Source organism: Anomaloglossus baeobatrachus, chromosome 1 (genome assembly GCF_048569485.1).
Source record: "Anomaloglossus baeobatrachus isolate aAnoBae1 chromosome 1, aAnoBae1.hap1, whole genome shotgun sequence".
Classification (NCBI taxonomy): Eukaryota; Metazoa; Chordata; class Amphibia; order Anura; family Aromobatidae; genus Anomaloglossus; species Anomaloglossus baeobatrachus.
In genome coordinates this window covers 72,866,853-72,893,547 of record NC_134353.1, presented here as the reverse complement: position 1 = coordinate 72,893,547, position 26,695 = coordinate 72,866,853, and the positions used below count along the sequence as shown (strand labels likewise).

General features: G+C 50.9%; 2 protein-coding genes across 4 annotated transcripts in view; one reads left to right on the top strand and one right to left on the bottom strand.

Annotated features, from left to right (window-relative positions):
- The window catches only part of ACOX3 (acyl-CoA oxidase 3, pristanoyl), a 197,277-nt gene extending 180,601 nt beyond the window's left edge, over positions 1-16,676 (bottom strand). For 2 of the 3 annotated variants that reach the window (XM_075346850.1, XM_075346848.1), the window contains exons 1-4: positions 16,595-16,676; positions 12,562-12,730; positions 9,497-9,730; positions 5,885-5,959 (exon numbers count right to left, since the gene is read on the bottom strand). In XM_075346850.1, the coding sequence (XP_075202965.1) occupies positions 5,885-5,959; positions 9,497-9,730; positions 12,562-12,723 (471 nt within the window). In that variant the 5' untranslated portion in view covers positions 12,724-12,730; positions 16,595-16,676. Of the gene's footprint in view, positions 1-5,884; positions 5,960-9,496; positions 9,731-12,561; positions 12,731-13,287; positions 13,330-16,594 lie in introns of those variants that run through there. The other variant, XM_075346849.1, reaches the window with a different exon arrangement.
- A 474-nt stretch (positions 16,677-17,150) lies between these two features.
- TRMT44 (tRNA methyltransferase 44 homolog) overlaps positions 17,151-26,695 on the top strand; it is a 73,272-nt gene continuing 63,727 nt past the window's right edge. The window contains exon 1 of the mRNA XM_075346847.1: positions 17,151-17,487. Coding sequence (XP_075202962.1) covers positions 17,166-17,487 — 322 coding nt within the window. The 5' untranslated portion in view covers positions 17,151-17,165. The remainder of the gene's footprint in view (positions 17,488-26,695) is intronic.

The following is a 26,695-nucleotide window of genomic DNA, read 5'->3' as shown; positions in this document are numbered from 1 at the left end:
TCTCCGAAGAGAAGTGACTGCTACTAGGAAAACCACTTTCTGCGAAAGGCGTGAGAGAGAAATATCCCTCATTGGCTCGAATGGTGGTTTCTGAAGAACCATCAGCACCCTGTTCAGATCCCAGGGTTCTAACGGCCGCTTGTAAGGAGGAACGATGTGACAAACTCCCTGCAGGAACGTGCGTACCTGTGGAAGTCTGGCTAGGCGCTTCTGAAAAAACACAGAGAGCGCAGAGACTTGTCCCTTAAGGGAGCCGAGCGACAAACCCTTTTCCAGTCCAGAATGAAGGAAGGACAGAAAAGTGGGCAAGGCAAAAGGCCAGGGAGAAAAACCCTGAGCAGAGCACCACGACAGGAAAATTTTCCACGTCCTGTGGTAGATCTTGGCGGACGTTGGTTTCCTAGCCTGTCTCATAGTGGCAATGACCTCTTGAGATAATCCTGAAGACGCTAGGATCCAGGACTCAATGGCCACACAGTCAGGTTGAGGGCCGCAGAATTCAGATGGAAAAACGGCCCTTGAGACAGCAAGTCTGGTCGGTCTGGTAGTGCCCACGGTTGGCCGACCGTGAGATGCCACAGATCCGGGTACCACGACCTCCTCAGCCAGTCTGGAGCGACGAGGATGACGCGGCGGCAGTCGGCCCTGATCTTACGTAACACTCTGGGCAACAGTGCCAGCGGAGGAAACACATAAGGGAGCTGAAACTGCGACCAATCCTGAACTAAGGCGTCTGCCGCCATAGCTCTGGGATCTTGAGACCGTGCCATGAACGTCGGTACCTTGTTGTTGTGCCGGGACGCCATGAGGTCGACGTCCGGCACCCCCCAGCGGCAACAGATCTCCTGAAACACGTCCGGGTGAAGGGACCATTCCCCTGCGTCCATGCCCTGGCGACTGAGATAATCTGCTTCCCAGTTTTCCACGCCTGGGATGTGAACTGCAGAGATGGTGGAGGCCGTGGCTTCCACCCACATCAAAATCCGCCGGACTTCCTGGAAGGCTTGCCGACTGCGTGTGCCGCCTTGGTGGTTGATGTATGCCACCGCTGTGGAATTGTCCGACTGAATTCGGATCTGCTTGCCTTCCAGCCACTGCTGGAACGCTTTCAGGGCAAGATACACTGCCCGTATTTCCAGAACATTGATCTGAAGTGAGGACTCTTGCTGGGTCCACGTACCCTGAGCCCTGTGGTGGAGAAAAACCGCTCCCCACCCTGACAGACTCGCGTCCGTCGTGACCACCGCCCAGGATGGGGGTAGGAAGGATTTCCCCTTCGATAATGAAGTGGGAAGAAGCCACCACCGAAGGGAAGCTTTGGTCGCCTGAGAGAGGGAGACGGTCCTGTCGAGGGACGTCGGCTTCCTGTCCCATTTGCGTAGGATGTCCCATTGAAGAGGACGCAGGTGAAACTGCGCGAAAGGGACTGCCTCCATTGCTGCCACCATCTTCCCCAGGAAGTGCATGAGGCGCCTCAAGGGGTGTGCCTGACCTTGAAGGAGAGATTGCACCCCTTTCTGTAGTGAACGCTGCTTGACCAGCGGAAGCTTCACTATCGCTGAGAGGGCATGAAACTCCATGCCAAGATATGTCAGCGATTGGGCCGGTGTCAGATTTGACTTTGGAAAATTGATGATCCACCCGAAACTCTAGAGAGTCTCCAGAGTAGCGTCGAGGCTGTGTTGGCATGCCTCTTGAGAGGGTGCCTTGATCAGCAGATCGTCCAAGTAAGGGATCACCGAGTGACCCTGAGAGTGGAGGACCGCGACTACTGTAGCCATAACCTTGGTGAAAACCCGTGGGGCTGTTGCCAGGCCGAACGGCAGTGCCACGAACTGCAGGTGTTCGTCTCCTATGGCGAAGCGCAAGAAGCGCTGGTGCTCTGGAGCAATCGGTACGTGGAGATAAGCATCTTTGATATCGATCGATGCAAGGAAATCTCCTTGGGACATTGAGGCGATGACGGAGCGGAGGGATTCCATCCGGAACCGCCTGGTCTTTACGTGTTTGTTGAGCAGTTTCAGGTCCAGGACAGGACGGAAAGACCCGTCCTTCTTTGGGACCACAAACAGGTTGGAGTAAAAACCGTGACCCTGTTGCTGAAGAGGCACAGGGACCACCACTCCTTCTGCCTTCAGAGTGCCCAGTGCCTGCATAAGAGCCTCGGCTCGCTCGGGAGGCGGGGATGACCTGAAGAATCGAGTCGAGGGACGAGAGGTGAACTCTATCTTGTAACCGTGAGACAGAATGTCTCTCACCCAACGGTCTTTTACCCGTGGCAGCCAGGTGTCGCAAAAGCGGAGAGCCTGCCACCGACCGAGGATGCGGATTGAGGAGGCCGAAAGTCATGAGGAAGCCGCTTTGGTAGCGGCACCTCCGGTGGTCTTTTTAGGACGTGACTTAGACCGCCATGAATCAGAGTTCCTTTGATCTTTCTGAGGCCTTTTGGACGAGGAGAATTGGGACCTGCCCGCGCCCCGAAAGGACCGAAACCTCGACTGCCCCCTCCTCTGTTGGGGTATGTTCGGTTTGGGCTGGGGTAAGGATGTATCCTTTCCCTTGGATTGTTTGATGATTTCATCCAAACGCTCGCCAAACAATCGGTCGCCAGAAATTGGCAAACTGGTTAAGCGCTTTTTGGAAGCAGAATCTGCCTTCCATTCCCGTAGCCACAAGGCCCTGCGGAGTACCACCGAATTGGCGGATGCAACCGCCGTACGGCTCGCAGAGTCCAGGACAGCATTAATAGCGTAAGACGCAAATGCCGACGTCTGAGAGGTTATGGACGCCACCTTCGGCGCGGACGTGCGTGTGGCTGCGTCAATTTGCGCTTGACCTGCTGAGATAGCTTGCAGCGCCCATACGGCTGCGAATGCTGGGGCAAAAGAAGCGCCGATAGCTTCATAGATGGATTTCAACCAGAGCTCCATCTGCCTGTCAGTGGCATCTTTGAGTGAAGCCCCATCTTCCACTGCAAGTATGGATCTAGCTGCCAGTCTGGAGATTGGAGGATCCACCTTGGGACACTGAGTCCAGCCCTTGACCACGTCAGGAGGAAAGGGATAACGTGTATCCTTAAGGCGCTTAGAAAAACGCTTATCTGGACAATCATGGTGATTCTGGACTGCCTCTCTGAAATCAGAGTGGTCCAGAAACATACTCGGTGTACGCTTGGGAAACCTGAAACGGAATTTCTCCTGCTGAGAAGCTGACTCCTCCACCGGAGGAGCTGAGGGAGAATTATCCAACATTTGATTGATGGACGCAATAAGATCGTTCACTATGGGGTCCCCGTCCGGAGTATCAAGATTGAGAGCGGCCTCAGGATCAGAATCCTGATCAGCTGTCTCTGCGTCATCAACCAGAGATTCCCCCCGCTGAGACCCTGAACAATATGATGATGTCGAGGGAATTTCCCAGCGAGCTCGCTTAGTCGGTCTGGGGCTGGGGTCTGTGTCAGAGCCCTCAGCCTGGGATCTATGAGACACCCCGGGGGGACATTGTTGGTCCAACTGAGGGGGGCCAGGGAACAATGATTCAACAGAGTCCCTGTGCTGAGATACCGGTCTGGACTGCAAGGCTTCTAGTATCTTAGCCATAGTCTCAGAGAGTTTATCCGTAAAGACTGCAAACTCCGTCCCCGTCACCTGGACAGTGTCAGCAGGTGGTTCCCCCTGGGCCCCCCTTAGCAGAGGCTCCGGCTGAGTAAGTGCCGCAGGGGCCGAGCAGTGTACACAATGAGGGTCAGTGGATCCTGCCGGTAGCGGGGTCGTACATGCGGCGCAGGCAGCATAGTAAGCCTGTGTTTTGGCACCCCTGCCTTTTGTGGGCGCCATGCTATTGTCTTCCCTGAGCAACACAATAGGGTATATAGCCAGAAATCAACTGTGCACCATACAGTGTAAAGTATATACCATAAACATATAATTTATAATTACACTTCTGCACAATGGGGCTAGCACCACAGGTGCTGCTTACTACCCGCTTAAAGCGGTTGTGAGGCCACCAGAATCCCTGCCTGGGTCTCCCAGAATTTGTCCCCCTCTGCAGCGTCCGAGGAGCTGACAGGAATGGCTGCCGGCGTCCTGAGGAGAGGAGGGAGCCGTGGGCGTGACCCAGAAAGTGCGGGAACTGGTGCCCCACTGTGCACAGTGAGGGGGGTGGAGTATGCAAAGCATGCTCCAGCCCTCATTGTTGCTCGTCCTGTACAGCGTCCCGCCCTTCCCCTGCCTGTCAGGGCTGGGGGTGGGAGGAAAAAAGACTAGGCCGCAAAAGCCGGGGACTCGAGTAATAAGCGCGGCCGCCGTATAAGCGCGGCCGGCGCGGAAGTCCCCGGCGCACTACAAGTCCCAGCCGCGCCGCAGTGTTAACCATGGCAGCGGCGGTCAGCGCGGTAGTCCCCATACACAAACACACTCAGCGACGCTGCAGTGTGTAATGGCACATTTAACCCGGTCAGCGCCGCGGTCCCCGGTGCACTAGCACACCCAGCAATGCTGGAGTGTTGCTGTGCGCGGTCCCCACGGGGACACAGAGTACCTCCAAGTAGCAGGGCCATGTCCCTGAACGATACCCGGCTCCTATCAGTGCCTGGAGACCGATAGGATCCCACTTCACCCAGAGCCCTAAGGGGGATGGGGAAGGAAAACAGCATGTGGGCTCCAGCCTCCGTACCCGCAATGGATACCTCAACCTTAACAACACCGCCGACAAGAGTGGGGTGAGAAGGGAGCATGCTGGGGGCCCTGTTAAGGGCCCTCTTTTCTTCCATCCGACATAGTCAGCAGCTGCTGCTGACCAATCTGTGGAGCTGTGCGTGCATGTCTGCCTCCTTCGCACAAAGCATAAAAACTGAGGAGCCCGTGGAACCACGGGGGGTGTATAGGCAGAAGGGGAGGGGCTTTACACTTTTAGTGTAATACTTTGTGCGGCCTCCGGAGGCATAGCCTATACACCCAATTGTCTGGGTCTCCCAATGGAGCGACAAAGAAAAATCAGATTTCTCTGTCTTCCTGCAGGTTTTTTCCCCTGTCAAGTCCGTTTTATACCTATTTCTACAGCTGATAATCCAGAATATCAGTCAATCAGGCATCAGTCAGGGCCCGTTGGTGATGGATCAAAGACCTGCCTGCCTTTTTTTTTTACTTATTTATTTTTTTTGGAGCACTTTTCTTGAAATTTGTATTGCTATCTGTACTTAAAGGCACTGAGCATGTTCTGCTGTCTAGCAGTGGTGGTCAGTCTCCAAGGCAACAAGCCGCGAACAAACAAAACTAAAAGAAAAAAAAAAACAAAGAAAAACAAACGCAGACACAGCGACAACATGCACACTTCTCGCAGATGAGGCCATTCTGTCATGAATTTTCAAAGTAAGTGTACCAGTCTCACCAGGTCTAAGACCTTTTTGAAAACATATGCAGTCTGCATTGTGAAATTTGGTGGCAGATCCACTTTACGGGGATCACAGGTTGTTCTGATCCTGGAAATCTTAGTGATCTTTTGCAACCGGTGGAGCCCCCAGGCAGTAAGTGGATTACATGGATAATAATAGTGACACATTCAGCCCCACACAGGAGGAGATCTGCAGCCTGCGTCCACAATTCCTCCCTGGCCCTAATGAGTGATGAGGACAAGGGTGGACATATTATTGGGTCCCAAAGGATAAGGGGTCTCATAACCACCTCTAAACTAGGTATAATTAGGCATTATGATGAGTTATTGAACTGCGAAGGGCCCAATCACTGTTCTTGCACAGTGGCCCTCTTTCGTCTGTTTCCACCAGTGGACGGGGACATCAGACTACGAGATCTATTACTGATGGGAGCGGACATGATTGTGATTTACTATGATGTGGAGCAGTACAGAACATTTATCATGGACCGACCTCCATGCTCCGCGTCTGATTCAGAAACGTCTCGTGCCTCTCGGATCCCGCATTTCCAACAGCGCCGGCGAAGACCTGGGAGATGGAAAAAACATTAGTGCGGTGATACGAGTGGAGCCATATAGTTATATATACACCTAACAGGTCTAATGGAACATTACGGCTCTGATCCAGGCATGGTCCATATACACAGGCATCGTGCACTTTAAGGAATACGGCATCAAGGACCATTTTATTTAAAAAAAAGACCCTTCTACATCCATTAGAGTCTGGATTGGATTCTAAATTCCTTCACATTCCCAAACCCAAATAGCTTCTACTTTTCAGGCTAATTTCGGGGCAATAACTGGAGAGAACATTAGGTAAGAGCTTTAGATCTTGGACTCGTATTATAGTGTCAGTCCAGGACGGTATTCCTGATGACCCATCCACAGTAAAGGTCATCAATATTATATGTGGGGGGTCCATACACCTGACTACCCTGATGATCAGTTGTCATGGTCGGATGTAAATGGAGCTGGAACACCACAGCGCCGTATACTGTACAGTGGCCGTTCCCAGGTACTGCATCTCAGCCCCCATTGAAGTGAATAGGATCTGAGTTGTAAGGGTGCTTTACACACTGCGACATGGCTAGCGATCTCGTTAGCGATGTGACACGCCAGATTGCAGATGCGATCTGTCGAGATCGCACATAGGTCGGTTTTATAGCACCGGTCACATGTGCGATCTCGGCAGATCGCATCTGCGATCTGTCGTGTCACATCGCTAACGAGATCGCTAGCGATGTGGCAGCGTGTAAAGCACCCTGTAGTACCTAGGAGCACCCAGTCAATGTTTGGGCTCTGTTCACCATTTAAACACAGCTGTCACCGAAAATGATAACAGCCCATTGTTGGGTGTGACGGGCATCAGAAGCTCACCAGTCTTATCCTACGGATAGATCATAATATGTGTGACCCGGACAACCCTGGTAAAGCTCTGCACCAAGGTTACATGAAGTGCACCATGTTTGGCTTTATATCGTCTGAACAGCCCGGGTGATCTAAGAGTAGTGGCTAATAGTCATCCCGGTGCACTACACGTACAGAAGCCCTAACTATGTGCAATTAAAGGGGTTATTTATTGCATTTAATCAAATAAAATGGTTCTAATATACAAAATAACCACCTATCATACCTACTACCAGACCTCTGCCACTATTCCATATAGATTCATGTGCTACTGAGTGCAAGGAGAGTGTGGAAACAGAAGACAAAAGGGACAAGAGCCTAAGGAAAAGTTACAGAGAACAGGAAATAGTTAGATAAGTGAGATGGGGCGATAGGCCAGTCTAAACATTTTTTTTTTTTTAGGTTACACTTTCATCTGTGGATACTGGAAATTCAGTGGATTGCCATGGGTAGTGCATTCTAAAGAACTGGTGAAGCGCAAGAGAAGTCCTGGAAATGGGAGTGGAAGATTTGGATTATTGAGGATGTTAGTCTTAGGTTGTTAGTGGAATGGAGGGCACGGGTAGGGTGATAGACAGAGATGAGGGAGGAGATGTAGGGTGGTGGAGAACTGTTTAGAGTTTTGTGGGTGAGAGTGATAAGTTTATACTAGACTCGGTAGCATATGGGCAACCAGTGTAATGGCTGGCACAGACTGGAGGCATCGTTGTAGATGTTGGACAGAAATATGGTCCAGGCTACTGCATTTATGATAGATTAGAGAGGAGAGAGTTTAGTAAGACAGAAACCGATTAGTAGAGAGTTATAATAGTCCAGACGAGAATGGATAAAAACAATAGTAAGAAATTATACAGAGTAAAAGGGTAAAAAAAAGGTCAAATTCTAAAGATGTTATTGAGGAGATACATGAGAGAGGGGGTGATCGGATGTAGGGAGTGACAGACAGATCGAAGTCAAATATGACCCCAAAACAGCGGGCGTGCTGCTGGGGAGTAATGGAACAACCACACATGGAAATATTGGGTTTAGGAAGGTTAGTAAAGGGAGGAAACACAAATTCAATTTTTGTGACAGATACAGGTTTAGAGGAAGAATATAATTTTTGAAGACAGCTGACAGACAATCAGTGGTATTTTGTAATAATGCAGGGGTAATTTCAAGAGATGAGGTGTCATCAGCATAGAAACCGAATCTACTGATGGTTTGTCCAATAGGGGCGGTATATAGAGAGAAGAGGAGAGGACCTAGGACTGAACCCTGAGGAACCCCAACCGTAAGGGGAAGAGGAGCTGGCAAATGTTACAGTGAAGGAGCGGTCAGAGAGTAGGAGGAGAATCAAGAGAGAGCGGTGTCCTTGAGCCCGATAGAGTGGAGCATAGCAAGGAGGAGCTGGTGATCCACAGTATCGAATTCAGCAGAGAGATCCAGGAGGATCTGCAGGGAATAGTGACCATTAGATTCAGCTGTTAGTAGATCCTTAGAGACTTTAGTAAGAAAAGTTTCCATACAGTGGAAAGAACGGAAACAGATTGCAAAGGGTCAAGAAGAACATTATCTGAGAGTTAGTGGATTAGACAGGAGTGGACCAAACATTGCAGACATTTAGAGATTAAGGGGAGATTAGAGACTGGTCTGAAGTTTGCAGCACAGTTTTGGTTGAGGGATGTTTTATGGTTTATGCTGGCGTGTTTGAAGGAGGAGGGAAAGATAACAGACGATAGAGAGAGAGAGGTTAAATATTTCAATAATTTTAGTTAGGTGAATGGTGACAGCCGAGTGCTGCATAAGAAGGTGTAGGGTCACTAGTACAGGTAGTAGGGTGAGAAAATGCGAGGAACCTGGTAAATGTTTCTTCTGTAAGGCTAGTTTCACACTTGCGTTGGACGGGATTCGTAGCATTGCGTTGTGTGACGCATGCAACGGATGCGTTGCATATAGTGGCACAACGGATGCTACGGATCGTACAAAATAACGCAATCCGTTATAGGTTTTTTTCCTTGACTTTACACATCTGAGCATGCGCAGTTGTGTAAAGACGGATGCGTTAACGGAATCCGTCAAGATGACGGATTCTAACGGAATCCGTCACCATAGGCGTCCATTATAAAAACAACGGACGCCGACGGAATCCTGCAGGTTGCGTTTTTTTGACGCTCCGCCAAGTGTAGAAAAACGCTACATGCAGCGTTCCATCCGCCCGATGGTCACTGACGGTCAGCGTCAAAACAACTGATGCGCCGCGTGGCGAATGCAATGCAAGACCATCCGTTGCTATCCGTAGCAAATAGAAGTCTATCAGGAATATAACGGTTTCCTGCAACGGTTACCGTAATTCCTCAAGGCTGCGGATAGCAACGGAAGCCGTCCAACGCAAGTGTGAAAGTAGCCTTACAAGTTCAAAATGACAAGTGAGCTAGATGGAGTGCGGGAGGGAAAGGGATCCATGATATTGGGGGATTGGGAGACAAGTTCCTGTCGGATTTGGTGATTTTCTTTTTTGGAATACGTGGGTGGATCGTCAGCGCTGAGGTTGGTGATGGGGGCCTGCACTTTAGGACTGAGGAGGGAGTGAAAAGTGTCAATGTTCTTTGGCTTTACATATTCCATAACCGGACTCTCCTTAGAGATTGTCAGCTAGGGAAGAAGCCTTTGGACTCACCTGCGTGTTCAAGAAAAATTTAGCAGCCAGGGACCAGTCATACATGCCCAAGCAGTTAATAAGGACAAGTAGCTTCTGAGGCTTTTCCATGGTGGCGTCGAAAGTCAGGAAGTTGTATTCAAATATCTTCTTGCAGCGGAGAAACGTCAGCTCTCTGTACTTCTCCAGGGGCAGGTCCTCCCCGGGTTGTCGGTAAAACAGTGGATCGTTCTCTAGTGTGGAGAAGATCTTATTCTGAAGCAGATTAATAAAAAAAACAATAATGAAGAGGCTGTCAGAAAGGGGGAAACAGCAATGAAGACCCGATAACTAGAAAAGACCACACCACCTGGGAGCGGGGGCGGCATTCTGTGCAGGAAGGGGGCGCAGCGCAAAAACAGAGCAGCAACTTCTCTGTTCTCAGGGATGTGCGGGTCTCACAGGTGAGACCATAAAGTCATAGTAAGGTACACTCTTAAGGCCACTTTACACACTGAGATAAATCTGTGGCAGATCTGTGGTTGCAGTGAAATTGTGGACAATCAGTGCCAGGTTTGTGGCTGTGTACAAATAGAACAATATGTCCATGATTTCACTGCAACCACAGATCTGCCAAAGATTTATCTCTGTGTGTAAAGTGGCCTTTACACTACTCACTTTGTAAGATGGGAATAACCCCTTAGAAAAGTGGTTGAAATCTTTACATTCATCTAATGGATGCGACAATTCTAGGCGGCTTCAGGCTGCTATTTTTAGGCTGGGGGCGGCTCAATAAACATGGGTCTCCCCGGCCTGAGAATACCAGGCCCCAACTGTCAAACTTTATCTTGGCTGGGTATCAAAATTGGGGGGACCGCACACTGGTTTTTTACAATTATTTATTTAAATAATTAAAAAAAGAAAAAAGCCACATGCGGTTCCACATTTTGATACACAATCAAGATAAGGGCACGGCTGGGGGCTGTAGTCAGTAGCTGTAGATTTTATCTGTGCTGAGTAGCATAATATGGGGACCCTACGCCAACTTTTTTATTTATTTTTATGCCACAATAGACGCAAGTAGCGACTGTGATTGGAAGCGTCAGACATGCTGAGACTCAGGGTGGGGGTGCGTCTGACTGCAACCAATCACAGACGCCGGTGGGCAGGGAAAGCAGTGCATATGCATGAAAGATATTGCGCAGCACCGGAAGTGAATGAGTGGCTTGGAAGCAGTTATAGCTGCGATGGAGCCTTGGTAAGTACAGCGGGCTTGCTACTATCCTTTCTACTACCATTTTTAATTGCCGAATTCTGCTCCCCATAGACTTATATGGGGTGCGGCATCCGGCCCGGATTTTAAAAACCAGATAACCGGGATCCACCCATCCCGGTTATCTGCGAGTCTGTCCAACACAAGTTAGGGGTCAAAGATACTGCTGACAGCTTGTCTTTAGTGATCCTGGTGCATACATACAGGCTCCACCGGGGATCTGAAATATCATTTCTGGCCAGGAATCAGCTTAAAGGGAACCAACTACCAGGTTTTTGCTGCATAAACTAGAGTCGGTGCCATAATAGCGCTAGGATGCTGATTAACATGATACCTTTAGTTGAGAAATCCAAGGCTTGATTGCAGAATAATCCTTGTTCAGACCTTCAGAAATGATGTAATTTGTGCATAGGCTGGAGCATCGGGGCGGGACCTTGTGGGTCGGGTCCTCTGTTATCATTCCTCCTCCTGCCTGTTTATTTAAATTCTGTGCCGCCACTAACGCTGTTGGCTGTTTATGTGTCTTCAATAAAATAGAGCAGGAATCAGCGCACACATGTATTGCGGTCTCTAGTGCCAGTCTACTGAGTACACTGTAAAGATGACTATGAGTGGCGGCGCATGCGCTGCCGAAAAAGAAATTCAATCTGCGCATGTGCCACCGCTCATATTATGGCCCTGTCACACACAGAGATAAATCTGCGGCAGATCTGTGGTTGCAGTGAAATTGTGGACAATCAGTGCCAGGTTTGTGGCTGTGTACAAATGGAACAATATGTCCATGATTTCACTGCAACCACAGATCTGCCAAAGATTTATCTCTGTGTGTGACAGGGCCTTAAGTCTCCAAAGTGTTTTCAATAAAATGGAGCTGGCAATCGCAGTAGGCGCATACGCTGATTCTGGCGGCAATTTATTGAAGACAATGCCACACTAGTATTGCGCATGCGCTGCGAACAGCAGTGATGGCGGCGGTGCGTAATTTAAAAAAGTCTGGCCCTGATGCTCAACTCTGTGTACAAATTATGTAATTTCTTAAGGTCCAAACAAGGATTATTTTGCAATCAAGCCTCGGATTTCTCAACTAAAGGTTTCGTTATACTCAGCATCCTAGCGCCATTACGGCACTGCCTCTAGTTTATAGAGCAAAAACCTGGTAGCTGGCTCTCTTTAAAGGGAACCTGTCACCACTTTTTTGGCGTATAAGCTGCGGCCACCACCACCGGGCTCATTCTAACATGCTGTATATAAGAGCCCAGGCCGCTGTGAGAACATAAAAAACACTCTATAATACTTACGTAACGGTCGCGCAGTTGGCCATATGGGCGTCTCCATTGTCCGGTGCCGGCTCCTCCTCTTTCGGCCATCTTTGTCCTCTTTCTGAAGCCTGGGTGCATGACGCATCTACGTCATTTACACTTGCCGATCCTGCACAGGCGCACTACAATACTTTGATCTGCCCTGCTCAGGAACTGAATGCCGGCGAGTGTGTATAACGTCGGACCAGTCACGCACCACGGCTAGAGAAGAAGAACAAAGAGGGCCAAAAGAGGCGGCGCCAGCACCGGACAACGGAGATGCCCATGTGGGCAACCGCGCGACCGTTAGGTAAGTATTATAATGTGTTTTTTTTATGTTCTCACAGCAGCCTGGGCTCTTATATACAGCATGTTAGAATGCTGTATATAAGAGCCCAGTGGTGGTGGCCGCAGCTTATAGGCCGAAAAAGTGGGGACAGGTTCCTTTTTATTTCAGATTGATTTCCTAGGTTCCTCAGCTGATGCCTCACAGCTCGGAGGTCGCTGCCTTTGTACTGTATACATAGTATTCATACCTTAAAAGCGACGATATCTTCATCATCCAGAAATATCATCATGTCCTTCCAGTTGAAGGAAGCCTTCCTGCGGTAATCAGCAAGTGGTCCACTGGGTAAATCAGGCAGCAGATTGTCCTGGGATGTGGCCTCTTTGGCAAATGACATCTTGGCAGCGGCCATATTGAATCTGACGGATAAAACAATATATCACACCATGGAGCAATACGAAAAGAAAGCTGAGCCCACGTATTATTACCGGTGACATCCAGAGGACGGCTAACCATGCATTCATTTAATCTGGAATCAGATATTCTGGATTATCGAAATGTTACACTATTACGGCTGTGGCGGCCGGGTCTATATTATTTTGGAAGCCACAATGATGGCTACTACTAGTCAGGAATTAATCACTGACACATACATCTGAAAAAATTTGCTTTGCTGCCCACATTCATGTCACCCAAAAAACAAAAGACCAAATATTCTCAACTGCCCCAGGAAAAAATCTACAAGATTGCTCATGACTGTGTGGATATGACATATCTCACCCGACCCCATCAAGCATTCATAGCATAACCCAAAATATGCCATAAATGTTTTCTGGGGTCAGCTCGCTAAGGAGGGACCCTCATCTACCCGTAATCCCCTGTTCCGGCTGTCATCTGACCAGCATTGAGTACCGAGGTGGCTGCGCATGCGCCGGCTCTCTCCATTCATTACTACTTGAATTCTGTCAATAAACACCTTGACTTTAGGATCTCTGGGGGTCCGGACCCTGAGCCCCAATTAGGTCCTGAGTAGTGTTGAGCGAGTATGCTTGTCACTACTCGGTACTCGCACGAGTATCACTGTACTCCGGCTACTCGGCGGGTACCGAGTAATTTCGCGATACTCGTGCTGTACTCGTGGTCTTCATGTTGGCGCTCTTTTTAGAGCCAGCCCTCATGCAGGGATTGGCTGGCAGACCGCAATGCCACAGCCCTGTTACTTGTGGAATTGCAGTGATTGGCCGGCCCTCACAGAATGACCGTGCCTTTAGCCCGACACTTCCCCGCTCGGCTACGGCCCCTCCCGCACTCCACTCCGCGTGTATATATATATGCACGCTTACACACACACGCACGTTTTTTTTTTTAATTTACAGTTTTATGGTTTCTACATGCTGCCGGTGGTCATTTCACAAAAATACTCGGGTCTCCCATAGGATAACATTGGGCTCGGTGCTCGGGCCGAGTACACGAGTATCTTGGGATGCTCGGCCCGAGCCTCGAGCACCCGAGCTTTTTAGTACTCGCTCATCACTAGTCCTGAGTCCTGTTTCTGGTCACTGTGCAGGGAAATAGCATGAGAGAAGCGCAGGCCTACATTAGGGCTGAATCGCCCATTTTTCAGAGTCACTGAGGATCCAGTCAGGCTTCTTTATCCATAGGGTGACGGCTTTTCCTAGCGATACACCGTGATTTTAGAAAACGGGTACAAATAAATAAATAGATGTGTCATTACAAGACGTCTCCGGTGGCCGGAGGGACATCGCACCGTGCGGTCATCAGTAATAATATAAGTTCCTATTTTTCTACTTGTCGTCCACAACTTTTCCCGTCACCTGTTAATCACATCTGAGCCCGTTGTCTCCTGCCCACACCAGCGTATATGTAAAACCCGCCGATGGACGGATACAGGGGCCCTCCTCTTTATATCAAGAGGTTTCCCCCCCCCCCCAATAAAATGATGACCACCATTGAAGTCAGTGGGCTTTCATCAGGCACCATTTGTGCCTGTCATATGACGGATTCGTCCCATGAATTTCATCTCTCTGTTGTTTAGTAGACAGCGACAGGGGAGACAAATATCACAAAATAGGGTGTTATGTTTCCCAATAAAGTGGTGTAAGGAAACGCGCTCACCTGGAAAGGTTGTGAAAGTCACAACAGCTGGAAAGACATGATACTTCCGCACCAGACCCATGGTAAATGAATGCGAGAAGATTGGAAGGAAGGGGTTAATCTGTGTTGCTGTAGACAAGGAGACCATAAGAAGCAATTAATGGACAAGATTTACAGACGCGTTTCGGGCTAAAAAAAAATCCTTCTTCAGGACAATCATAAAGATGATTGTGATCGTCCTGAAGAAGGAGTTTCTTTTTTTACTCTGAAACGTGTCAACAAATCATATCCAGGAATTACCTCTGACGCTTATTGTCATTGTCTTCTTTCTATTTTTGGAGACTAGTGACGGGTTCAGTGTTGGAATCCCTCATTTCCATCTTGGACTTTAAAGTTAAATGTTGTTTGGTTTCTGTTGGTGCTCTAACAGTTAATATCAATTTTGCTGCTAGCACCTTCCCCGCAGTGCATTCAGCTGCAGATGCTTAAGTAGCAAGGTTTCCCAGCAATCTTTGCTGATTATACAAAACCATTTGTATTCCGGCCGCCCTGATGGAAGGAGCTTCTGTGGATTCATCCAGTCGTATCTTTTCCCCCATTTGTCTCACCTGTTGTATTAGTGCAGCGGTGGGTCTAGTAAATTACCTTCCCACTCACTAGCCAGGACTATGGAAGGGAATTTTCAGGGCTTCAGGTTCCTGCTCAGCAACAGGTGAGAAACCTATATAGGGTCTGGCTAGGAGTGCAGGGTACAGCGGCAGGTAAGGCCTGGAGGTGTCCCATCTACCCTCTCACTAGTCCCAGGGTTCACTGTTGTCATTGTGTTCCCGGTGTCCCCCTTGTTTGTGGTGTTGTTATGGAGTGTTTTTGTTGTGCGTCATACATCTGTTGGTCTGAACACGCGTACCACGTCTAAATGAGTGACACGTATTAACCCCTTTCTTCCAGTCTTCTAGTAGCTCTCTGTTCCTAATATGTAACAATAAGAGGAATTACCTGTGTGAATGGAGCCTTATCTCTTCTGCTATATGGGAAATATGGGAAGAGGGGGGGTTCTCTTTGCATGTCTATATTTTGTCTATCCATATGACCAATGGTTGCAGCTTTGTCATGACACCCGCAAGGGCTCACTAAGTCCTGGATCCCCCCATAAGTGGCTTCCATTATTCTCATTGATACCCTTGGCATTGTACTTACTAATAAGAGGACACTAATCCGGACCCCGCAGATTGTGGAGGAGGAGACGTCTCCGGCTCGGATCCTATGTAACGGCAGCGCTGGAATAGATCACTGCTCGCGTTACCTGGTGACCCTGATTATATTGATAAGATATCTGGACTTGGGACTTGGCAGTACAGAGGTACGAACGTGTCCCTCTCCATCCTGTCCTATTGTACCTCCGCCTGTGACAATCATGGAAGAATATATATTTCACTTGTAAAGCGCCATGGAATAAATGGCGCTATAATAATAAATAATAATAATAATAATAATAATATACAGCACATGGCATCATTAGCTGGGTCCTGGGTGTAGCCAAGAGGCTCGGAGCACCGATACGCCCCCGGCTGTGCCCCCCGGACGTCTAAAGAGGATTGTGGAAATAATACGGCTCCTCCTGTACCCGGCTACAGCCCCTCTGATCATCTCTCAGACCAACCGTCGCCCCCTCTGCGCTATTTTCTGCAGCATTGACTCCCGTGTATTAAAACGGCCAATAAGTAAAGCAGGCCTTGTCGCCCATAGCAACCAATCACAGCACAGCTTTCACTTTGAAACAGCAGTAAGTAAACAGAATGCTGAGCGGTGATTGGTTGCTATGGGCGACAAGGCTTGTTTTACTTTTTTACATTATTGTCCAGTAATGGGGGTTTATCTTTCTCACCGAATAAGATGGACATGAAGCCCCCGGCAAACAGGGAGGAAACGTACCATAAACGTGCTGCAGTCGCCCTAATCATTTTTAGATGCCCTTCTAGGAGTGAGCAATCTTATTGCTGGGGACATCCACTCCATTTTTCTTTTTGCAGAGGTGAGATCTACCCTGTGACATGCTGACATCTCCCCATGTGACATGCTGTGACTTGTAGTACTACCACAGCTGCTGATATTAGAGTCAGTGGGATCGTGATGCCCCCTGCAGCCATGTTCAGCCCCCCACATCTCACCTTAGTACCAGCCACGACCTCCCAGATTGTACAGATCAGAGTCCACAATTGACAGCCAGAAACTGGAGGCTCTGCGCCTGTGTAGAAAGGGGAAGTCTCTTCCGCCATATTTCTTTTGGGCAAAATGACTGTGTGCGATTTTCTAAATGTGCTGAGACTTGTAGTTCTTAGTACACACACTATACATTAATCGGGGGCACAGTGGAAACGGTAATGTAAGCTTCTGAAACTAATGCATAGGTCATACAGGCCGAATTTGACTGTGTGCCCTTAACAAAGATGGCCGCTGTGATGCTTTTTATGATTACCTTTTGTAGACCAGCAACGCCAGTAAACAATATGGCGGCTATTGACATCCCCCTGCGTCATCATCATGCGCCTCTGTGGATTTATGTAAACATTCATGATTGAACCTAGAGGATAAACTTACGGATACATTTGGTCGCTGTTAATAGATAAACGCCATTTTTTTAAGCCATAAGTAGTGTTACGTAGCATAGCTGGTGCATAGTAGCTGTAGTTTGACAGCTGTGACGTCATTACTAGGCGCCACACACGTGGTACCGGTGAGATGCCGGAGCTGGGCAGGGTCTGTGTGCGGGACCCCGGCTCCGTGCTGCCCGCGGGGTTCTGGGCGGCGGTGGCGGTGTGGGTGGAGAAGCCGCAGGTGCTGAATAAGAGACTGTGCGGCTCCTGTGTGCAGCAGGGCCGGGAGGAGGAGACGGCCGCTGTGCGGGGGCTGCTGGCGGAGCTGAGCTGCCCGGGGGGAGACGAGGAGGTGCTGGCCCGGATCAGGGACTGTGAGCAGCGCGGGACCGGCGCGGCCATACTGAGGAGCATCATCCCCAAGAGCGGCCCGAGCACCGAGCCCGGCACCGAGCTGCTCATCAGAGGTGATCACATGACATACGGGGGAGGAGGGAGGGAACGGGATATCACAAGGATGGAGCGGGACGTTACGGGGGCGAGCGAACGGAACATTACGGGGGAAGAGCGAACGGAACATTACGGGGGAAGAGCGAACGGGACGTTACCGGGGACGGGCGAATGGAACGGGACGTTACGAGGGACGGGCGAACGTTACATTACGGGGAACGGGCGAAAGGAACGGGACGTTACGGGGGACGGGCGAACGGAACGGGACGTTACGGGGGACGGGCGAACGGAACGGGACGTTACGGGGACGGGCCAACGGAACGGGACGTTACGGGGGACGGGCCAACGGAACGGGACGTTACGGGGGACGGGCCAACGGAACGGGACGTTACGGGGGACGGGCCAACGGAACGGGACGTTACGGGGGACGGGCCAACGGAACGGGACGTTACGGGGGACGGGCCAACGGAACGGGACGTTACGGGGGACGGGCCAACGGAACGGGACGTTACGGGGGACGGGCCAACGGAACGGGACGTTACGGGGGACGGGCCAACGGAACGGGACGTTACGGGGGACGGGCCAACGGAACGGGACGTTACGGGGGACGGGCCAACGGAACGGGACGTTACGGGGGACGGGCCAACGGAACGGGACGTTACGGGGGACGGGCCAACGGAACGGGACGTTACGGGGGACGGGCCAACGGAACGGGACGTTACGGGGGACGGGCCAACGGAACGGGACGTTACGGGGGACGGGCCAACGGAACGGGACGTTACGGGGGACGGGCCAACGGAACGGGACGTTACGGGGGACGGGCCAACGGAACGGGACGTTACGGGGGACGGGCCAACGGAACGGGACGTTACGGGGGACGGGCCAACGGAACGGGACGTTACGGGGGACGGGCCAACGGAACGGGACGTTACGGGGGACGGGCCAACGGAACGGGACGTTACGGGGGACGGGCCAACGGAACGGGACGTTACGGGGGACGGGCCAACGGAACGGGACGTTACGGGGGACGGGCCAACGGAACGGGACGTTACGGGGGACGGGCCAACGGAACGGGACGTTACGGGGGACGGGCCAACGGAACGGGACGTTACGGGGGACGGGCCAACGGAACGGGACGTTACGGGGGACGGGCCAACGGAACGGGACGTTACGGGGGACGGGCCAACGGAACGGGACGTTGCGGGGGACGGGCCAACGGGACGGGACGTTGCGGGGGACGGGCCAACGGGACGGGACGTTGCGGGGGACGGGCCAACGGGACGGGACGTTGCGGGGGACGGGCCAACGGGACGGGACGTTGCGGGGGACGGGCCAACGGGACGGGACGTTGCGGGGGACGGGCCAACGGGACGGGACGTTACGGGGGACGGGCCAACGGGACGGGACGTTACGGGGGACGGGCCAACGGGACGGGACGTTACGGGGGACGGGCCAACGGGACGGGACGTTACGGGGGACGGGCCAACGGGACGGGACGTTACGGGGGACGGGCCAACGGGACGGGACGTTACGGGGGACGGGCCAACGGGACGGGACGTTACGGGGGACGGGCCAACGGGACGGGACGTTACGGGGGACGGGCCAACGGGACGGGACGTTACGGGGGACGGGCCAACGGGACGGGACGTTACGGGGGACGGGCCAACGGGACGGGACGTTACGGGGGACGGGCCAACGGGACGGGACGTTACGGGGGACGGGCCAACGGGACGGGACGTTACGGGGGACGGGCCAACGGGACGGGACGTTACGGGGGACGGGCCAACGGGACGGGACGTTACGGGGGACGGGCCAACGGGACGGGACGTTACGGGGGACGGGCCAACGGGACGGGACGTTACGGGGGACGGGCCAACGGGACGGGACGTTACGGGGGACGGGCCAACGGGACGGGACGTTACGGGGGACGGGCCAACGGGACGGGACGTTACGGGGGACGGGCCAACGGGACGGGACGTTACGGGGGACGGGCCAACGGGACGGGACGTTACGGGGGACGGGCCAACGGGACGGGACGTTACGGGGGACGGGCCAACGGGACGGGACGTTACGGGGGACGGGCCAACGGGACGGGACGTTACGGGGGACGGGCCAACGGGACGGGACGTTACGGGGGACGGGCCAACGGGACGGGACGTTACGGGGGACGGGCCAACGGGACGGGACGTTACGGGGGACGGGCCAACGGGACGGGACGTTACGGGGGACGGGCCAACGGGACGGGACGTTACGGGGGACGGGCCAACGGGACGGGACGTTACGGGGGACGGGCCAACGGGACGGGACGTTACGGGGGACGGGCCAACGGGACGGGACGTTACGGGGGACGGGCCAACGGGACGGGACGTTACGGGGGACGGGCCAACGGGACGGGACGTTACGGGGGACGGGCCAACGGGACGGGACGTTACGGGGGACGGGCCAACGGGACGGGACGTTACGGGGGACGGGCCAACGGGACGGGACGTTACGGGGGACGGGCCAACGGGACGGGACGTTACGGGGGACGGGCCAACGGGACGGGACGTTACGGGGGACGGGCCAACGGGACGGGACGTTACGGGGGACGGGCCAACGGGACGGGACGTTACGGGGGACGGGCCAACGGGACGGGACGTTACGGGGGACGGGCCAACGGGACGGGACGTTACGGGGGACGGGCCAACGGGACGGGACGTTACGGGGGACGGGCCAACGGGACGGGACGTTACGGGGGACGGGCCAACGGGACGGGACGTTACGGGGGACGGGCCAACGGGACGGGACGTTACGGGGGACGGGCCAACGGGACGGGACGTTACGGGGGACGGGCCAACGGGACGGGACGTTACGGGGGACGGGCCAACGGGACGGGACGTTACGGGGGACGGGCCAACGGGACGGGACGTTACGGGGGACGGGCCAACGGGACGGGACGTTACGGGGGACGGGCCAACGGGACGGGACGTTACGGGGGACGGGCCAACGGGACGGGACGTTACGGGGGACGGGCCAACGGGACGGGACGTTACGGGGGACGGGCCAACGGGACGGGACGTTACGGGGGACGGGCCAACGGGACGGGACGTTACGGGGGACGGGCCAACGGGACGGGACGTTACGGGGGACGGGCCAACGGGACGGGACGTTACGGGGGACGGGCCAACGGGACGGGACGTTACGGGGGACGGGCCAACGGGACGGGACGTTACGGGGGACGGGCCAACGGGACGGGACGTTACGGGGGACGGGCCAACGGGACGGGACGTTACGGGGGACGGGCCAACGGGACGGGACGTTACGGGGGGACGGGCCAACGGGACGGGACGTTACGGGGGGACGGGCCAACGGGACGGGACGTTACGGGGGGACGGGCCAACGGGACGGGACGTTACGGGGGACGGGCCAACGGAACGGGACGTTACGGGGGACGGGCCAACGGAACGGGACGTTACGGGGGACGGGCCAACGGAACAAGACATTCTATACTTCAGGTTTCTGTGTTTCCAGTAAAAAAAAAATGACATTCTTTTCATTGCACAATATTTGATATAAAACTTGTCATTTTTACTTCCTGTCCATTCAGGATGACTTTTCAGCAGGTTCATTATCATCATAGGCAGGATTACAATGACAGGTGACACCTCTATATACAGCTGATAACACAGGAGCCACCATTCCAAATAGGTAATGTCCCAGCTCACCTCCTCCACCTCCGTTCACATCTGCACCCGCGCATTAGACACTTTGTGTTGTTTCAGGAAATAATACATGTACATTAACCACAATGGTCGGATACTTAACATCTAAGCAGCATGTGCATAGGTGATTGTGCAGGGATGGGGAGAAGCAGGATCAGCAGTGGGTTCTGTATTGTCAGCTGTGTACAGAGGTCATTGTAATCCTGTCTGTGATGGCAATGAGACTGCTGAAAACTGTTCCTGAAAGAACAGAGATCATGTCTAAAACAAAAAAGCCACAGTGTGGAAATTGAAGATTACATTTTTATTTTATTTTTTTAACATAAGTTGCCAAAAATGTAAAATGTGACAGTAGCGTTTAGGTGGCTGGGAACATGGGGATTCTTATGACGTCCCTCGACCCTTACTTCACGTGATCCATGGTTTAAAGGGAATCTGTCAGCAGTTTTTTGTTATGTAATCTGAGAGCAACATAATGTGGAAACTGAGAGCCTGAATCCACCAATGTGTCACTTACTGGGCTTCCTATTGCAGTTTGGATTGTATCACAGTTTTCTCTGTTGTAGATGTAGCAGTGCTCAGAATGCGGATGTGTATGACCCCGCCCTCACCACTGATTGGCAGCTTCCTTTAAACAAATTGTCAATTAGTGGTGGGGTTGACATTACACAGTAGCTGGACTTTACACAAGACCTAGCCCTTCAGTGATAATCTCTTGCTGATAAAACACTGTATCAAAAGCTGCAGCACAAAGCCCAGTAGGTAACACATCACTGGAATCAGGCTCTCAGCCCCTACATCATGCTCCTGTCAAATTAGATAGCAAAAATCTGACAGATTCTCTCTCTCTCAACATGGGGCGGAGATGAGCGGGACGTAACATCCCACCCACCTCCTTCCTTCCTCATTGCCGGCGGCCACAGGTAAGGTGAGGTTCCTCGTTCCTGCGGTGTCACACGTAGCGATGTGTGCTGCCGCAGAAACGACGAACAACATCGTACCTGCAGCAGCAACGATAATTGGGAATAGGGGGGCATGTCACCGATGAGCGATTTTGCACGTTTTGCGACGATTTTCGACCGCACGTACGTGTCACACGCAACAACGACGCTAACGCGGCTGGATGTGCAACACAAATTCCGTGACCTCCCCCAACGACATCGCTTTAGCGATGTCGTAGCGTGTAAAGCGGCCTTAAGGCTATGTGCCCACGTTGCGTATTTGCATGCAGTTACGCTGCGTATTGCACTGCAGCGTAACTGCATGCGTCCTGCGTCCCCAGCACAATCTATGAAGATTGTGCATAATCCATGCCCACGTGGCGTTTTAGAACGCAGTGTTTTGCATGCCGCCAAATCGCTGCATTCTAAAAAGCAACGTCACTTCTTTTTGCGTTTTGCATGCTGTCTCCATTCTGTCTATAGGGAGAGGCAGCGTCCAGAGCGCACGAATTCTGCAGGCACCAAAGTTTCAGAACGGAGCTTTTCAGCTGCGCTCTGAAGTGGACATGCAGTGACTTTACGCTGCGGTGCAGAGCGCACACACGTGGGCACATAGCCTGTCATAGATAAAAAGATCTTTAGAAAAAGTATTTCTAAAGCTCTTTTATCTTATGCTAATGAGCGAGAGGACTAGTCCCAAAGGAGTTATATCCTCCGACTAGCCGCCCTCTTAGCATGGTAGCACACCAACAGGGACGTACTAACATGCTATTCAATGCAGCGTCACCGCACGTACCTGTGTTCTCTGTAACTGCTCTTCTGATGCCCTGCACATCAAATGCTGTGTGAGGCCATATGGCACCCCAAACAAAATATAATATTTAGTGTAGGACTGCCCCATGGGATTTGCCGTGACGTCGGCGGGGCGGCTCAAAATATTGTAATGTTTTGCCAAAAATCTCTAATTTATCAACAAATACAGTATAGAAATCGTGCTGGCTCCTTCTCTTTGAATAAGATAAAGGATGTTTAGAAATACTTTTTCTAAAGATCCCTTTATCTATGCTAGTGTATACAGGGACGGTTAGGCAGGGATTAGCAATATGCACCAGAACTGCTCGTGGCTTTGGGTGCATATTGGACCTGACAGGTTCCCTTTAAGAAATGCCCTGTTCTAGTTAGTTGTTTGCCGGACTCCTGATTATTGAATAATTAGACTTACCTGTGCTTTAATTCTTGTTGATTGCAATTTTGTAGTCTAAACTTTAGGTTTGCTCCGAAGACTTTCATTAGGGTGTGACACCTGGTACTCCTGCCGATTAGCTCTTCTCGGTGGTGGCAGTAGGCAGCAGGAAAAGCTCAGTTCCCGAGCTGTTCTGTCTCGTCTTTCGATAGTGGCCGCAGCCAGATACTGCACATTCAGATCAATAGGAGGTGCAGTACCCGGCTGCGGCCTCTATCAGAAGACGGGGCAGCTTCGAAACTGATGTGTGTAACCAGAGAAAAAAACTCTCTAAAACGTCACATTTATTATTTTTATTTAAAATATTAATTCTAAAACCTGTTTAGGCTGGGGGGCTCCCCATAACGTGGGGCTCCCCATCCTGAGAATACCAGCCTTCAGCCGTATGGCTTTATCTGGCTGGTATTAAAATTGGGGGGGACCGCACACTGGTTTTTTTTCAATTATTTAATTATTTATTTCACTGCACAGTATAGACCCGCCCACCGGCTGCTGTGATTGGGTGCAGTGAGACACCTGTCACTCAGTGTGGGGGCGTGTCTCACTGCAACCAATCATAGGCGGGTAAAGCAGGGAATACGAGATTGTTTAATGAGCGGCCGGCTTTTTCAAAATAGTAAAAGCCGCCGGAGTAGTGTGAACGCCCTGCAGCGCCGTATCGGGGATCGGTGAGTATGAGAGAGGGCTGCTAACTTCAGTCACTCAGGGGATTAGCGGTCACCAGTGAATCCTTCACGGGTGACCTCTAATCAGGACGCGGCACAGACAGAGCAGCAGCATGACAATGAAGTCGGGTGAAGTTAACCCGAGTTCATTCTGATCGTGCGGCTCTTTCTGTGTCTGCTGTCATCTGCCATTCACCGCTGCTACATGGCTGTCTGTGTCTGCTGTTAGCGGCCATGTAGCAGAGCTGAATGGCAGATGACATAGTAAAAAATACGCATTACACACACATTACACACGCTAGTAAAATCATTAATTTATTCAGAAAAAGCATCGCACTTGCGTTGCACTCGGACCTAACGTGAACTAAAATCAGCCGAGTTTTTTTCAGCCAACTCGGACCGATTTTACTCGCATAGATGTGTTTCCAGGTTAACAGTTGTTCTAGAGATGTGTCTGCTGCTAGAACTCTGTGTGGCATTGACCTGGTCTCTTATCTGAGCTGCTGTTAACCTGCGATTTCTGAGGCTGGTGACTCAGATAAACTTATCCTCCACAGCAGAGGTGACTCTTGGTCTTCCTTTCCTGGGGCGGTCCTCATGTGAGCCAGTTTCTTTGTAGCGTTTGATGGTTTTTGCCACTGCATTTGAGGACACTTTCAAAGTTTTCCTAATTTTTTGGACTGACTGACCTTCATTTCTTAAAGTAATGATGGCCACTCATTTTTCTTTACTTAGCTGCTTTTTTCTTGCCATAATACAAATTCTAACAGTCTATTCAGTAGGACTATCAGCTGTGTATCCACCAGACTTCTGCACAACACAACTGATGGGCCCAACCCCATTTATAAGACAAGAAATCCCACTTATTAAACCTGATAGGGCACATGTGAAGCGAAAACTATTTCCGGTGACTACCTTTTAAAGCTCATCAAGAGAAAGCAGTAATCAAAGCAAAAGGTGGCTACTTCGAAGACACTAGAATATAAGACATATTATCAGTTGTTTCACACTTTTTTGTTAAGTATTTCATTCCACATGTGTTAATTCATAGTTTTGATGCCTTCAATGTGAATCTTCAATTTTCAGAGTCATGAAAATAAAGAAAACTCTTTGAATGAGAAGGTGTGTCCAAACTTTTGGTCTGTACTGTATATAATATTACAGTATATATATCCAAAAATAGAGGCAGCTCTCCAGCGTTTCAGTGAGAAAAGGTATTAATGAGCCTGTGGCGACGTTTCAGTTCCAGGTGATCTTTTTTTCAAGCTTTTTTTCTTATATATTTTTCCATACAGAATTACTATATTTTCTTATAAACATATTTGTTAAAATTATTTCCCTTTTTCCCAAAATATGTACTGCAAAATCTAAAAATATTTATGCCATGCGGTGGACACTAAACCGGACACAAAATCATAATGGCATGAGTGCTGATTCTTAGTCATGCCACCTCCAAAAAAAAAAAAAAAAGTGGAACAAAAAACCGTCCTAAGTGGCAATGAAAAAAACAATAGCACTTACTGTGAAAAACTATCCCAGGCACTGCTCTATTGACTGAAAAAAATAAAAAAAAAATTGACTCCTAAAATGGCTACTGAAGTAAAAAAAATATTTTATTTTTCTTCCTTTTTAGGTAGCATGTAATAAACACACGAAAATCTTATACATTTTTCTGCATAATTAGACAGATCTGTAGAGGAAAGTTACCAGGACATGATCCCTGCAAAGTCAATGGCAGAGTTGCTGTTTTTTATTTTTATTTTTTTCACAATTTCTCCACACTTGTCATTTTTTCCCTTTTTTTTTTTCCGGTACATTATATGGTAAAATGAATGCTGTCATGCAAAACTAAAACTCGTCCCACAAAAAGAAGCCACCATGAGTCCGTCCAGCCCGACGGGGGCACCACAAGGACCTAAAATCAGCGGTTGAATATTTGGACCTCAGAGGAGAGGTACAGATGTGAAATTCCAGTTCTACGACTTTATAATATGGATTTCAGGGGTTTCTGCTGTTGGTGAATAGAAAGTGTTCGGCCCCTAACACTGCGTTCTGACCTCCCGTTCACTGGTCCTTTTGGAGCCACCTGCAAAACGGGTTTCAGCATATGCACCGGCGGGGCCATTGACTATATTGGTGCAGACGGAGTCATCGTGTTGCACCATTTTCGGGAGTATACGCTTTCTGGAGGCAGACACAGTATACTACGTTTTGTGGAGGGGTCGGATGGAAACCCCCGACTGGACCACTGAGATCGGAACGCAATGTGAAAGCGTTAGGATAGTTGGGAAAGGCTTCTGATTAATTTTTACATATTTCTAGTAAACTGTTGAGTCTAAGAGAACATGGACGGGCTCTTTTCTCATTCTTGTGCTTCCTTCGTTTCCCTTGTGTCGTTAGCAGATACGTGGAGACGGAAATCAATAGTAATTCCACATTGTGCCGTCCGGGAGAGAACTGATCGTCCGAGCTCTGTATTGATTCAGTGCACACAGCGAGGAGCCGCAGCTCTGTCTTTATATAGACTAAAGATCATCAAAGAAGTGAACGATGTGATGGCTAAGGCCACGTTCACACTATGAGTATTTGGTGAGTTTTTTACCTCAGTGATTGTAGCCAAAACCAGGAGTGGAACAATCAGAGGAAAAGTATAATAGAAACATGGGCGCCACTGC